The 17,030-nt window shown below is 37.0% G+C and overlaps 1 protein-coding gene across 2 annotated transcripts in view; it reads right to left on the bottom strand.

The window, feature by feature from the left end:
- CPQ (carboxypeptidase Q) overlaps nucleotides 1-17,030 on the bottom strand; it is a 533,282-nt gene that overhangs the window by 386,276 nt on the left and 129,976 nt on the right. For both annotated transcript variants that reach the window (XM_037802736.1, XM_037802738.1), the window contains exon 2: nucleotides 14,234-14,698. In XM_037802736.1, the coding sequence (XP_037658664.1) occupies nucleotides 14,234-14,666 (433 nt within the window). In that variant the 5' untranslated portion in view covers nucleotides 14,667-14,698. The remainder of the gene's footprint in view (nucleotides 1-14,233; nucleotides 14,699-17,030) is intronic.

Here is a 17,030-nt window from a genome sequence, read left to right as displayed (position 1 = left end):
TATCTACACTTTTAGAAGTTCAACGAGAAAACCTCTTCTTAGAAGATTGTTCAAAATCTTCCTAGAAGATGCTTCATAAAATTAAACATTGGGATTATCATTAATTGTGATCTAAAGGTCTGACTATTCTAAGGGCTGTACAAAACAAATGAAAAGGAAATATCGTCCCTGCCCCTAGAAGTTTGAAACTAAAAAGCCAACACCAACAAAGATGTACATAACATGTAAAACTAAAAGCAATAAATAAAAAGTAAAGAATTGTATAAGCAAAGTCTAACAGTATGTCACAAAACCATGGTGAATGAAGAGGGAAATCAGTCAATGTTTAGAGTGACATGAAAGAGTGGTCATATTTCCTCTTGGAAAAAAAAGCAAATTTAACCCGAATCCCTACTTTAACCACATAAACCATGGTGGATTTTTTTAAAATATCAGATTAAATGGTTAATTGTACTCCTTAATTCATAGCATATCATCACCACTTCTCATCTGAAGCCAATCTGTTTTATTTGCTTGTTTTTTTTAATTCACTTATTTCCCTAATCCCCATTTCTCACACTCATCTCCCCCCACATGTCCTAGATTGGCAAACCTCCATGATGTCTAATGTGAACCTTTTTGCTTATGTTTTCCTGTAAACTGTGAAGTATTACTCTGTGTGCATGCAAAATTTCATTATATATGCATTTGTATTACACATATCATTCTGTTTTTTTACTTTTTCATCCAGCTTTATGTTAATAAGATCCATCCATGTTGCTATACATATATTAATCAGTCTTTTGCTTCCAGACGTGACCTGACATTCCCTAGAGGACATCCACCACATTTTACCTGTTCACTTTCCCAGTGATGGACTCCCAGATGGATCCTGACCTCACAGAGAGGCTGCAATAACAACAATCCTTGTACATATACCCTTGCACAGGGACTGTGTGACCATTTCTTTGGGAAATATACCAAGGAAGGGATTACTGTGTCATAAAGTAAGAAAATAAATTTAATTTGGCGAAGTACTCCTGATTCTTCTCCAGAATGTCAACATCATACTTCACACCCACCTCTCAGTTCATGAGAGTTGCTAGGTCCTCACAGCCCTACCAACACATTTTACACACACACACATCCCCACCGTTAAATGATCTCATTATATTTTTAACGTGCATTGTTCTAATTATGAATGAGTTGAACATCTCTTTATATACTTGTTAGCTTTTAGGCATCCTCTTCCTTAAACTTCCTACTCGGAACATTTGTCCATTTTTCTGCTAAGATTAGTACCTTTTCCTTGTTGATTTGCAGTAGTTCTTAACCTACATAATAAAATATCAACAATTTTATACAGTGCTAATATGTTCTCCCATTTTGCCATTGTCCTAGTTTGCTAATGCTGCAGAATGCAAAACACCAGAGATGGATAGGCTTTTATAAAACGGGGGTTTATTTCACTACACAGTTACAGTCTTAAGGCCACAAAGCGTCCAAGGTAACACTTCAGCAATCGGGTACCCTCACCAGAGGACGGCCAATGGCGTCCGGAAAACCATTGTTAGCTAGAAAAGCAGCTGGCATCTGCTCCAAAGCTCCGGCCTCAAAACGGCTTTCTCCCAGGACGTTCCTCTCTAGCAAGCTTGCTTCTCTTCAAAACATCACTCCCAGCTGCACTCTCTTTTCTCTCTTTGAGTCAGCTCATTTATATAGCTCCACCAATCAAGGCCCACCCCAAATGGGTGGGGCCACACCTCCATGGGAACATCTCATCAAAATTATCTCCCACAGCTGGGTGGGGCACACTCCAAGCAAATCTAACCAACACCAAAACTTCTGCCCCACACAAGACTACAAAGATAATGGCATTTGGGGGACACAATACACTCAAACCGGCACAGCCATCTATTAGCTTGGTCCATGGTGTCCTTTAATGAACAGAAATTCTTAATTCTGATGCAATTACATTCTGTAGTATTTTTGTCTTACAGTTTGTGCTTTTTAAGTCGTGTTTTATACGACAATGTTAAGGAGCAAAGGAGATAGATGTGGTGGCCCTATTCTAGGAGAAACAGCCAAAAGGAAGATAAGAATACCTGAAAGATGTGGACAGGAAGATTCACCATGAGGCAGAGAGAAGAAGGAAGGTATCAAGGACTACTGGGAAGACATGACACTGAGGTAAGACTGCCACATACTATCTGAGTGACCCTGGTCAAGACACTTAACCTCCCAGGGCCAAAGATCTGTCATCTGTAAAGTGGGAGAAATACCTATATCATAAGACAAAGTAAGCAGAAGAATATGCACAATGATGAGCATATAATAGATAGATACTCAATAATGTAAGGTCCTTGTCCCCGTCCTTCTCATTTCCACCCCTGACTTGATGCAGAGAGACGGAAAATTTGCAACCACTGATACTTAAGAATCAGATCTTACAGCTGACCCTACACCCCCAAATTCAAAGCATTATCTGTGGAGACAGGCTCTCCAGAGAAATTCTGCACATACTGCAAGTAGATATCAGACAAAAAAAGTGAGAAATGTTTCCCTGATGAGACCAAAGGGGGAAAAGATGACAGGTGCAAATAACTAATTATCTGGTGGTGGGAACTTGTAGGTAAATTAGTTAGCACTTCACTAAGAAATGAATTTAAAGTACTGGCTGCAGAATGTCTCCCTTTGGTGAAAATGCTAGGAGTATGCAGGAAGGCTATTTTAGGTTCTTATGAGATGAATACAGAGAGAGTTTGAAAATAAGCCTAAGCTGTAGCTTTCCTAGACTTTCTGATCTGTGCTGCTTATGTTTACAGAAAGAATAGACTGTGGAGAACAACCTAATCCTAATTTGATTGATGTTCATTCATCCTCCTCTTTCCTATCTGCCTGTACTTCAGATGCAAACACAAATTTTCTGTTATTTGGAAAAGACAGGGACATAAAAGACCAGCAAATAATCACATAGTGCTGAGGAAAACATATTTGAGTATGAATGAGTTTCAAATACCCTTTTAAACTTATGACCTTTCTCAAAATCCTTTCATTATTTAATCAGTAGGTATTTAATATGCATCAATTACACACCAGGCACTGGGCCTACTGCTGAAGAGGACACGTGAATAAGATCTGACCTTTACCCTGGATGAAGTCACTGTTTCTCAGAGGAAATAACCATACGAACAATCAACTATAATAAAGTACAATCAGTCCAAATAGGCAAACAAAGTGCTATGAGAGTAGAGATGAAAAAACAATCAAGTTTATTTAGGTTTGGGATCAGGAAAGACTCCCAAGAAAAGATCCATTTTAAATGAGTCTTAAACATGAGTAGGGGTTCTTCAGGCAGAGAGGGTTTGGGTGGGTTGGGGTAGGGTGAGGATTAGGTTAGCCAGGGCACCAGGGGACAGCTTTTAAGGCAAGGGCACATGAACATGTCAAGGGAAGCGCAGAGAGGCCCGTGTGGCTGGCGCAGCTCGGGGGGAAGCAGACAAAAGCCTAGAAATACAGCCTGGGATCACCTTTTAAAGGGTCATAAGAATTTAAACTATAGCCTGAACAATAAAAAGATTTTAAGCAAGCATAATTAGATCCACATTTTACAAAGATAATTGAGGCAGCAGTATGGAAATAGATTGAAATGAGACTGGAGTCAGGAAGATCAATCAGGAAGTAATTATAACACTGTAGGCAAGAGCTGTGAGGTCCTGAACCATGATGTGATACTGAGGAAGGAAGAGAAAGAATGTTGAATGAATGTTGGGGGTGAGAAAAATGGAAGGATTTATTTATTCAACAAATATTTCTTGAAACTTATTTATGTTTGAAATACTATGTTAAGGACTGGGGCATGATTTCTCAATCTCAGCACTATTGACATTTTAGATTGGATAAGTATTAGTAGTGAGGGGCTGCCCTGTGCACTGTAGAGTGTTTAGCCACATCCCTGGCCTCTATCCACTAGGTATCCACTAGGTGCAAGTAGTGCAACATCCTGGTCATGAGAATCAATAGTCTCCAGACATAGTGAAATTTCCCCTGGGGAACCACTGGATCAGGTCTCTGACTTCAAGAAATTTGTTTTCTAGTAGAGACATGCTTAGGATAGAAGTATGACTAGGATACAGGGGAGGCAGAAAGGAGAAGTAGTTAATACTTCTTTGGGGATGAGCAAGCATCACAAAGTCTCCATGGAGGAGCAGGACTTTGAGCTGAATCTTCAAATATGGGCATTCCAGGCAGGGAACAAAAACATTAAAGCAAGCTACCATATCAGACATTAGAATGTTGAGACTCCTAGATTGGGTGCCTGGGTGAATGGCAATGTCATTAAACAGGATAAGACATATAGGAGAGCCGAGTACCAGGTTTTGGATGCTTGTCGGAAATCTGCTAGGTACTTGGAAATGCACAATAGAAGTCAGAGACACATATATACACTTAGAAATCATAAGTATATAGGTGACACTAAAAATCATGGGACTGGATCATATCACTTGAGAAAAATGTTTAGAGGCAGAAGACAAACTTCTGAGAACACTCAAATTTAAGATGAGGCCTATGAAAGAGGAGCAAGCAAAAATAAATAGGGGGAAAATGGAAGAAAAGATGAAGGAAGCCCACTTTAGCTTATTTGACAAACTCAACAAAGAGCCTAGAGCAATTTCTCTCCAATTAATCAGGATGCTCAGGCAGACCTGCCCCTGCCATTTCATATTATTCTCATCTATATGCCTTTTAACCCTATTAAATCCACTAATGGACTCATTAGCAGCAGAGGAACAAAATGTTATTAGTGGTCTTACTCATACATATAACCAATGATCTCTTATGTACTTGTTTATTTATATCAAAAAAAGTTCAAATTAAATTGTTGATTAGGGGAGATAATGAAATAATATCCATTCCAAATCCCTTCAAAAGTGCCTCTCTGCTCTGCAAAGTCTGAAAACCTCAGTACTTTATTTCTGGGACTTCCTTGCAGCTACAGTTCTAGAATAATTTACACATCACCAATTTTACGCACTTGAGCAAGCTCTGAAAGGAAGAAGGTAGGTGGAGGCTGTTTTCTGCAGCTTCTACTGTTTTAGATATATAAGCATCATTGTGGAAATGCCCGGCTTTCTACAGCAGCCTTCAGATAAAGTCTGAAGGACCTTAATTTAGGAAAGGCAGTAGTAACCATGTTCTACAGCATGGTTCTCAAATTCATTCCTGAGAAAAATCAACAAAGTCTGCATCTTCAGCTGATGCCTTCAAAGATTCTTCCCAATGATTTTGTAAACTATTCAAAATTCCATAATATTCCCATGTCTGCTTAAATTAGTTAGAGTGGACTCAGTTCTCTGCAAGTGAGCATTAACTAGCCAGTCAACACTATTCACTAAGCCCAAGCTAGTCCTATCTCTGCCTATTCTTTCCACTCCTAAATCATCCCCATAAAGAAAAGCCAGGATATACACACACTTTGACAGGAACCAACAGAAGCACCAATGAGTTTACAGACAGCTCAAAATCTAACTCCAGCTTGACTGTGACCTTAAGTTTGTGAGTGCAGTTTCAAGGGCACTTCATCCGCAACTCTGTAAACAAAGATGCTGCTGTTTCAAAGTCTATATAAACTAAACCAAAGAGCTCAGTTCTTAGAGCACTTTGATAGGGCAGAGGTAGGGTAGATTAGTCAACTTTGCCAGTTTGCAGTCTTTTAACTACCTTCCAGTGCCAGCCAGACATCCTGCAAATATGAGAAATAAATAACCTCTTAAGAGGAAATGAAAGAGGCTGTGATGAGTCAGTGCAAACCATCTTAACAGCTTAAAAACACTAAATTTGAATCAAATATTATATCCAAAGATTTAAATTCTTATTATGAAATGAGCTTTTACACATCAATTAGAAATTTATTAGAGATAATTTTTATGATTTTATATTTATGCACAGATAATCTAAAGAAGAAAATTCAAATGACCAATACATCTGAAAATGATAACCGTGCCAATAAGCAAAGGAATGGAAATTAAAATCATAGTGAAATATCACTTTTTGCCCATCAAATTTGCAAAGATTAGGGAAAAATACCCAGTACAGATAAAGGTGCAGGGTTCATAACATTAGGATACACTGCTTATAAGATGGTAAGTGTGCACAATCTTTCTGGGAAACAATTTAAAAAAATTTATCAAGAGTCTATAAATACCAATATTTATGTTAATATTTTAAAAGATTAAAATATATTATATATTTGGGTTGTATTCTAAATAATTTTGTATTATATTGTCATATGTTATATTAACATGTTTAAATAATTTAAAAATACTAATGGTGGGAAAATGGTTTCTAAGAATTTAATTGGCATTTTTTACATCTCTAGGAGCAGTACATATAGAGGTGGCAAACTATTTTTTGCCACCTTCCTAAGACTTCCTAGAATCATTCCTCCTTTTTTTATCTTATATACCAAAAACATAAAGCCTCCATTCTAAAAGTCTATTCTTATTCTATATTAAATTTTTTATAACCATGTTATTTAAAATAGGCGGGGAAAGAAGAAAGAAATCATCTAGATTCCAATAGCAGGAACTTGGTTATATTAATTATTTTATATCTTTATTTTACAACCAGCAAAACTTAAATAATATGGGGTGAATATATGGGTAAAGGCTCATGATATGTGTGATAAAAGGATACAAACTATATGTAATGTGATCTCACAGCTGTAAAATAAATATATATATACATATGGAATGATTAAAGGAAAAAATAAAATGTTAATGACTCTCTGGATGAATGATCAAAGGTCATTTTTATTATTTTATTATTTATATACATGCTTTCTATAATGAGCAAGTATTAATTTATAATCAGAAAAAAATTCTAAGCAAATGATCAGTAATCAACATTTTCATTCAGTATGCAGAAGGAAGAACTTTTGTTTTACTACAAGTCAGTAATACTCAAAGGAAAGAGCTACCTAAAACAATTCACAATTGCTCAAACATTGAATGAGTAACTACTGTGCTCTAAGAGTTTAGTGCTAGTGCTGAAGATAGAGAGGTAGAAAAGATACAGTTCAGTCCTTCTGGAGTTCTCAAATTAATAGAAACCATATAATTTATAACATAGAATATTTTGGGAAAGCTTCTAAAGAGATGTTAGTCTCCATATAGGACGAATCAGTACTCAATGATCTACAGTGTTGCATTCAGAGATCCCACCCTGAAGATCCACAAAGTTGTGTGTGCTAGGGAAGAACTACAATATTCTGCCCAAGTTCCTCTTTCTTGTCATATGTCAGCCTCTCCTGGATTTAGCTACTGATTCTCATTCTTTTCCTTAGTCCATTCGAATCTGATGTCTGTTATGTTATTCCAGGATTAACTGGAGAATGTTCCTACTCTCTTCTTATGTCTAAGACTAAGTTTTGGTCAGCATTTCATCTTACCCAGACTGTCCATATATTTGCCTTTATCCAACTCTCCACAGACAGCTCACAGAAACCTCACCCTGCCACAAAGATAAGCTAACACATACTGTAATACTCACATCTAGAATTGGAAAGCTAAATTATCACTTTGGGCTATAAAAGGAATCTGCTCCAAAGCACACACTTGGGAAATCTTTTCTCTCATGAATTCTAGCTCCACTGATCCCTTGAGGATGCTCATAAAAATCACAGACTTTCAAATTTGAAAGATACCTTACAAACTCATATTCTGGACCTCTCTCATTTTACAGATGACAAAACTAAGGCACATAGAAATTAAGTAACTAGACCAAGGTTGCACAACTATTAAGTGACTAAACCAAGGATAGAACATGGATTTCCTGGGACAAAAGCTAGGAGATGGACTCTGCACTACTCCACCTGCAGCCAGAGATCTTTTTATGCTAACTTCACACTATCTCCGATGGGAATTTTCCTACTCCTAGTACAGCCCAACTCTCCAGTCTCCTCAAAGCTTAAAATAGTCCAGTTGTCAGACAAACTGTTTATCTACTCTGAGCCCTATGGAATGAGGAGTGGGGTGAAAGTGAATCTTGGAACACCAGAATAGATTCCAGTGAGTAAAATTCACTTCCCCTGGGTTTTGAAGGCCCCTTGAGCAATCAGTAACTTGGCTTAGTTTGCAATACCAGGCAGATAGCCCAGCTACAGAATGAGAAAAGAGAATAAGAAAGAAACAGGAAAGAGAAAACATGTCCAAAAAGAAGAGACAGAAACAGGCATCATCAGCTTTTGAAAGAGATCTGCTTCAGCCAGATGTCTGAAAAAAGAATTTTATAAATAAAAATAACAGAAAACATTCATATGTGAGGCACTGTAGTCTAATAAACTATGGAATTTGATAATTTTTTCATACCAGAACTTGACCTCATTATTAGTTGTATAACCCTGAGCAAACTACTTAATCTCTTGGTGTCTGATATTCTCACCTGTAAAAAAAGGGATAAGACTCTTAAGATAGTCGAGAGGGTTTAAAAAGGTAATGTGTATAAAAAAACTGATACCTAACACATAGATTATTGTGTAATAAAAAGCAATTAACCAAACTCCCAGTGATACTATAGATCCCAGGTTCAGGGACTTCTAATGTCTTTAGGGGACTATGCCACCAATTCAAGTGGCTTCAGAGCAATCAAAATTGACCATCCTGACAGGTCTTCTGGATTGGTCAAGTAAGGAGCTCAGCATACTTTCCCCAAGAAAACAACCATTTAAATGGGGAAAAGTATTTTTTAAAAAGCATTTAAATTTTCTCAAAATTATACAAATGGCAAACAGAGAAACAATGATTGAAGAAAATTTACTAAATCTAAGGAACAAGAGTCTATGGCATTTGAGCTATGACTCCTTCTTTCTTCTGCCCCCTGCTCTGTGTTACAAAAACTCTATACTGCGCATTCTACTCCAGATGAGTGTAGCCAAGAAGATGGAGGTTCCCTCTGCCTCTAGCTCTCAGTCTAAGGCCACAATTTCACCCTAGAAGGGACAGTCCACTAGCATTTCTCATACATCCCCATTCCTGAGTTGCAAAAGCTCTCTTCAAGGAGGCAAGGCTGAGAGGGCTGAGGCCACATTCCCCTACCCAGCCCTCCTGGTGTGGCATAAGACCTACTCCAAGTACAACTGCTGAAAATATTGGCTTCCCAATCACACCTGTCTCAGTTAATAGGTGGTGGTTCCACACTGCGAGGGGCAAGCCAACAAGACCAGGAGCTAGCAATGCCCCTTCTCACATGGTCACAGAGTAGGGATGTCCTTTGGGAAAAGCAGGCCACTATTGTTTCACCTAGTTCTTATGCAATGATGCAGATGTTTGGCCTTTAAGGAGGGGCAGGCCATAAGGACAAAGAGAGAGCAGTTCTTATTGACAGCAATAACTTTATTTGGAACACAGAGTGGAGAATTCCATGTTTAAGGGTGTTGTTGAAAACAATGGAGATCTTGACAGAGAGCAATTAAGGGGTGCTGGTAGCTCCATGATACTGGTAGCAATAAGCAAAATGGCAGTGCAGCCACTAGTTTAACAGAGAGAACCAAAGAAAGAGAGAGCCAAGAAGAGCCCTTCTGGGATCACAGTAAACCCAGTAAACCCTGGGGGTTAGGAAGGTTATGTACACGTGCTAGACTATACCCACATAGGAGCAATGAGAACAAGGCATGGATCAAACTTCTTAAAACCATTCCCCAAGTAGTACACAGATCCAGGGTGTAAGAAGAAGCCTCAGTAGTACAAGGGGCCTAAGCACAACCTCTGACCAAATACTGGCTGAAAAATAAACTAGTCTAACCTAGGACAAATACTATGAAATCAGGCTTAAAAATAAAATCACATGCATCCCTGGCAGTCTTGAAGACTGTATGCATGCCCAAGGCTGTACCCTCTGAGAGGGATTAGAGAGGAAACTTTCAAGCTATGAGTCCCTGGCTGAATGGGAGACAAACACATAAACTCCCTGAGTTATACTAAGCAACACAAACATCCAACAGTAAAGAGTAAAAGTCTAACCATCTAAGGGGGCATAAGTGCAACCTTTGACCAATAACTGGTTTATGCTGACTGAGGTGTGACTCCTAGGTAGCCAGTTGGATCAGTTTCTTACGGCTGCTATAACAAAATGCCACAAACATGGTGGCTTAAAACAACAGAGATTTATTCTCTCACAGCTCTGAGGCTATAAATCCAAATTCAAGGTGTCGGTAGGGTCATGCTCTCTCTGCAGGTTCTAGGACAGGATCCTTCTTGCCTCTTCCTCACTTCTGGTGATTGCTAGCAATCCTTGGCAGCCCTTGGCTTGTAAATGCATCACTACAATCTCAGCCTCCATCATCACGTGGCATTATTCCAATGTGTCTGTGCCTCTCCTCATCTTCTAAGGGCATGGGTCATAATGGATGTAGGGCCCACCCTGATCTAGTGTGACATCATCTTAACTAATTACATGTGCAAAAAATCCATTTCCAAATAATGTCACATCTATAGGTTCCAGGTAGACATAAATTTTGGGAGAGCACCATTAAATACAGAATACTAGGCTAAAAGAAAAAACAAAGGGAAAAAAACCCAATTTGGGAACTCAGAAGATGCAGAGACTTCACAAAATTATTACATCCAGTCAGTAAACAAATAAAAAACCAAACAAACCACAAAAATAAGTCAACCTCCAGTTGGGAGGAACAGGAGTGAGAAAATCCATATACAGAGCAGCTATAACATATTATTGAAAATGTTCAACTTTCAGCAAAAGATTCTAAGACATGACAAGAAACAAGAAAAGTGTGACCCATACACAGATAAAAATGTAGATGACAGAAAGTGCTTTTGAAGGGGCCCAGACAAAGATTTCAAAAACAGCTATTATAAATATGTTCAAGGAACTAAAGGAAACTATACCCAAAATAATTAAAGAATTAAAGTATTATAATAATGCCTAATCAAATAGAGAATATCAATAAAGAGATAGAAATTATAAAAAGAAACAAAATGGAAATTCTGGAATTGAAAAGTATAATGGAAAAAAAAATTCAGTAGAGGGGCACTATAGTAGATTTGAGCTAGCAGAAGAAAGAACCAGTGAACTCAGTGATAGTATACAATCTGAAGAACAAAGAAAAAACATGGAGAAAAATGAGCAGAGCCTCAGAGAAATGTGGTACCTCATTAAGTGCACCAGAAGAAGATGTGAGAGAGAAAGGGCAGAAAAAAATATGTATAGAAATCATGACTGAAAACTTCCCAAATTTGAAGAAAAACATTAATTTATATATCCAAGAAGCTCAAAGACCTAGAAGTAGGATAAAAGTAAAGAGATCCACATCCAGATACATCAGAGACAAGAAGTTGAAACCCCAAAATAAAGAGAAAGCAGTAAGAGTGAAGTAACTCATCATGAATGAGGGGACCCCCAACATTAACAGCTGATTTCTCATCAGAAACAATGGAGGTCAGAAGGTAGTGGGATGACATATGCAAAGCACTGAAAGTAAAAAACTGTCAACCAAGAATCTTATATCCAGCAAAACTTTCTTTCAAAAAGGTGAAATAAAGACATTCCCAGATAAATGAAAGATGAGGGAATTTGCTGATAGCAGACCTGCCTTGAAAAAATACTAAAGGGTGTTTTGCAGGCTGAAAGCAAATGATACCAAACAATAAACTGAATCCACATGATAAAACAAAGAATGTCAGAAAACTTAGATAATAAAACATGGGAGTAAATCCCTTTCATGACCTCGTGTTAGGCAATGGTTTCTTAGATATAAATACTAAAAGCACAAAAGACAAAAAAATATAAACTGGACTACAACAAAAGAAAAGAGTTTTCTGTTGCAAATGATACCATTAATAAAGTGAAAAAACAACCTATAGAATTTGAGAAAATATTTGAAATCATATATCTGATAAGGGACTTGTATCCAGAACACATAAACATTAATAACAATAATAATGATAATAATAATAAACCAATTTAAAAATGGGCAAAGTATTTGAATGGACATTTCTCCAAGAATATATACAAATAGCCAATGAGAACATGAAAGGATGCTCAACATCATTAGTCATCAGGGATACACAAATCAAAACAACAATGAGATACTGCTTCACATTCACACTACTAGAATGGCTATAATGAAGAGGAAAATAAGTTTTGGCAAGAATTCAGAAAAAGTAGAATACATTTTTAGTCAGAATATAAAATGGTGCAACCACTTTGGAAAACAATTTGGCAGTTCCTTCAAAAGTTAAGCAAAGAGTTACTATACGACCCAGCAATTCCACCACTATGTCTATAGGCATACCTCATTTATTGCACTTCACTTTATTGTACTTCACAGATATTGCATTTTTTACAAATTGAAAATTTGTGGCAACCTCTCATCAAGCAATTCTATTAGCACCACTTTTCCAACAGCATGTGCTTACTTTGTATCTGTGTCACATTTTGGTAACTCTCACAGTGTTTCAAAATTTGTCCCTATTATTATATCTGTTATGGTGACCTGTGATCAGTGATCTTTGATGTTACTATTGTAATTTTGGGGGGGCACTACAAATCATACCCAAATAAAACAGTGAACTTAATCAGTAAATATTGCATGTGTTCTGACTGCTCCACCAACTTCCCATTCCCCCATCTCTCTCCCTCTCCTATTCCATGAAAGGAAAGACAAATGATAAGGTAATCTTCACTGTTGTGTTATTTTAAGAAATTGCCACAGCCACCCCAGCCTTCAGCAACCACCACCCTGATCAGTCAGCAGCCATCAACATCGAGACAAAAAGATTATGACTTGCTTAAGGATCAGATGATGGATAACATTTTTTAGCAATAAAGTATTTTTAAATTAAGGTATGTACATTTTTTTAGACATAATGCTATGCCATACTTAATAGACTATAGTGTAGTATAAACATAACTTTTATATGCACTGGGAAACCAAGAAATTCATGTGACTCACTTTATTGAGATATCTGCTTTACTGCAGTGGTCTGAACAGGACCCACAATATTTCCAAGGTGTGCCTGTATACCCAAGAGAAATGAAAACATGTCTACACTATAACATAATGTGCATGAATGTTTACAGCAGCATTATTCATAACAGGGAAACTCAAATGCCCATCAACTGATGAATATTGGTGGTATATCTATATAGTGGGATATTACTTAGCAATAAAACAGAATAAAGTACTGATACATGAGCCAACATGGCTGTACCTTGAAAATGTTATGCTAAGTGATAGAAGCCAGTCACAAAAGACCACATACTGTATGAATCCATTTATGTGAAAAATCTATGGAAAACCCATAGAGACAGAAAGCCGATTAGTGATTGTCTAAGGCTTGGGCAGGTGGTAGGGGAGGGATGGGGAGCAACTGCTGATGGTATGGGATTGTGGGTGAGGGAGGTGACGAAAATGTTCTATGATTAGATTGTGATGGAGGATGTGCAATACTGTGAATATTCTAAAAGCCACTGAATTGTACACTTTAAATGGATAATTGTTATGGTATGTGAATTGTATCTCAACACATTTTTTAAAAAACTGACCATCCCCTTCTTTGATGGGTCTTCTTCTTGGCATTAGAAAAGGACAAAAGGGTAGAAACTAGTTCCTCTACTACAGGAAATTAATTCATGAATACATTCAAGAATGACTGATATCTCACTGTTGACTGCTTATAAATCCCTTATCCAGGCCTTTATATTGTCTGATGAAGTGGAGAGGGGATGCTGATAAATAAACATAGAACTCCACCCTAAAATTCCTTGGATTAGAGGCTTAAGACGCTGTAAAAATAACAAACTCAAATCAATTTAGTATGCAAGGTTTGTTCCCTAAATCAATATCTTTAAGAAATTCTGCACATAATGGCCATTTCGAAGAAGTCATAGCTTTTGTGGCCTATTTAAATATATTTTAAGTCTACACAGAACGATACTAATGTTTTACTGAATCAAGATTAATAAGTGATAGGGATGATAAGTTTCATGTACCAATAGCTATAGGTCCTCTATTTTAAAAATTACCTTTCAGAAAAGAAACAGAAGAGAAAGCGGAGAAAGGAAGAAGGAAGAAAAAGAGTATTAAGAGTAGAGAACTTATTAAGCCATCGGAATGGGAAATTAGTATGTTTCACATTTTACCATTCAAATTATAAGATTAAACATGCATATTATAATAATTATGCTAAGTGATAGTTTTATAATGTACACAACGATTTCAAAAGACAAACAATACCTTCTGGGGGGGTCCCAATGCTGCTGCCAAGACCCAAAATAGCCATCTTGTGAAATCTTGGTTCCAGCATCACAGCCGACTCTACTCCCCTTTCCCAGTGGGGTACTTTGACTGGCTCCAGGTGGACATTCTCCAGCCCTTCTTGCTGTAGGTTTTGGTACATGATTCGGATGGCTTTTTCTAGGCTCTTTGAGCCACTTGGTCGGGGTCCAATGGTATCAACCAGAAGTGCCAGTCGCTCATAGGATCTGTTCTGGGCTTTACCATAAACAGCAAGCTTGATGATTGATTTAGCGACATCTCTATACCCGGATATTTCTTCTCTTATATCTTGAAGAGTCCTCTGGGAGGCATCATTCCCATATACAGTGTTCCCAGAGGCCAGAGGTAACAGATGAACAACACAAACAAATGTGAAGAGAAGGGACTTCATTTCTTTTTTCCAGTTGGTTCTTCCTAAGAAATCTACATAAGTAAGAAATATTCATGTTTTAGGGAGAAAGAATGTCATGGTCATCTTCCCACCACTCAGGGATTGTTTTTCAGACAGCAAAGGCAGCTGCATTCCCCTTCCCTTCCCAACCATTCCCCAATCTCCACCTTCAAATGCAGGAACCCTAACTCTCAGGAATAGAGAAGAGTCTTCATCTGTGTGCCAAGAATATTTTGTGCTTATTTTCAAAAGATATTTATTGAATGTCTACTATATGCCAGGGATTGTGGTAGGTTGTTAAAAGGAAGAAATATAAGCTACTTCAGAAAAGTAGATAATTTATAATTAAGACTGGACTGTGTTAGCATCTCATTGTATGGTACTCTATCACTTACATAATAATAATGAAAATTATATTGATAATAACAATAAAAGGAAACATTTATATAGCGCTTGTTATATGTATTACATTCATAAATGCATTTAATCCCCCGAACTCTATGAGGTAGTTTCTTAATATTACCTCCATTTTACAAATGAGAAAACTGAGGCACTGAGAGATTAAGTAACATGCTCAAAACACCTGAAAGATTTCTAGCTCTAGAGACCATGTCTAAACAGTGCTACTCAAAACACAGTTTGAGGACAACTGCCAATGTGCAAACTATTTTCAACTAGTCCATGATGGATAAGTACAAGGATTGAGAATAAACATGTGCAATGTGGCCCAATACATTAGCCAACAACCTCATGTGATTATTTAAATTTAAATTAAATAAAATTTAAAATTCTGTTTCTTAGTCATGCAAGTCACATTCCAAATGCTCAACCACCACACATTGACTAGTGGCTACATCATTGGGCAGCACGGATATAAAACATTTCTCCATTATTCAAAAAGTTCTATTGGACAGCACTAGTTTAGAGACTTTTATACTTTTATATATATTTTATACAACTAAAAGAATAATTTCGCATCTGTCAAATCTAATGATAAAGTGGTACTATTTTCCAAAGGATCAGTTTGTGACAAATTAGAAAATTTAAAAACTGATCCTTCACTACAGAAAATTTGAGAGCACACTTGTAAACTACTACATTGTAAGGATAAATTCCAAATTCAGCCAGGCATACAAGGCCTTTCCAGATATGACTTCAACTACCACTTCAACCACATTTCTCTTCCTCCTCCCTCTAGAGAGTGTTTCTCTCTCCCTCCCTCCTCTCTCCCTCTCTCATTCTCTCTCTTTCTCTCTCTCTGTCACACACACACACACACCCATTCATACACACATACACTCTTAAGCTTCTAGATATTGGGTACTTAAAACATAGCTAGTTCAAATTGAGATGTGCTGTCAGTGTAAAATATGCACCTGATTTTGAAGCATTAGAAGGAAAAAAAAGCATAAATATTTCAGATATATGGAGTTACATAAAACATATTATTTTTACCTGCTTCCTTTTACTTTTTTTAATGTAGCTAATAGAAAATTTAAAATTACATTGTGGATTGCGTTATATTTCTATTAGACAGCAACTGTTCTAGTTGCACTGAATTTTACACTGTTCTTCAAATTTCCAAGCCCTTTCCTAATTCTGGGTCTCTACATATGTTCATTCCCTTACACTGCAAGGCTCGTTTCCTCACTCTACTCCCCTTCTTCTGGCAAATGTCTCTACTCATTCTTCAAGACCCAGCTTTAAAAATTACCTCTTCTGTGGAGTCCAACCAAACAACACCCTAGAGTTATGTGCATTACCTTCTGCGCTCTCAGCATGCTTAACTGGGTTGCCAGCTAAAATAAGTGTTTATATATCTGTCTCCTCTATTTTTTAGGTCAAGCAGGTCAAATTAATGACCTCTGCACTCTCAATCACTATACCCATATATAGGTACTCAATACATTTTTATTTAAGGAAAAAATGAGCCTTTAATCTCTAGGTTTTAGCTTCCCCATGGTATGAGAGTATTAGTCTTGCCTCTTTCACAAAGAAGCTGTGATAAAAGTTTGCTCTCATATGTAAAATACTTTGAAAAATTATGAAAACTATACATTGCTGCTGCTTTCCTTTTTATTACAACTATTTACATACATAGGTTCATGGTTTCTACAACCAACATAAGGATCCTTGTTTTTAAAGGCTAAATTTTATTAAGCAATCAAAATATTTCACCAGATTGCAATTTATTTTTAAAAGTATATTTTTCCAATATGTTGGTGCAAAAAAAAAAAAAATTAAAAAGGTTCATAAGCCATCCATTCATTAACAGTAACCACATGCAGCTATTTCTCATTAAAAATCTCTAAGCATTCTGCAAACGTTAATTAACTATTTCACAATACATTTCTAGTGATGGAT

The sequence above is a fragment of the Choloepus didactylus genome, chromosome 14 (assembly GCF_015220235.1).
Source record: "Choloepus didactylus isolate mChoDid1 chromosome 14, mChoDid1.pri, whole genome shotgun sequence".
In the NCBI taxonomy this organism is placed as follows: domain Eukaryota; kingdom Metazoa; phylum Chordata; class Mammalia; order Pilosa; family Megalonychidae; genus Choloepus; species Choloepus didactylus.
The sequence above is the reverse complement of the archived record's forward strand: the minus strand, read 5'-3'. Positions and strand labels throughout refer to the sequence as shown.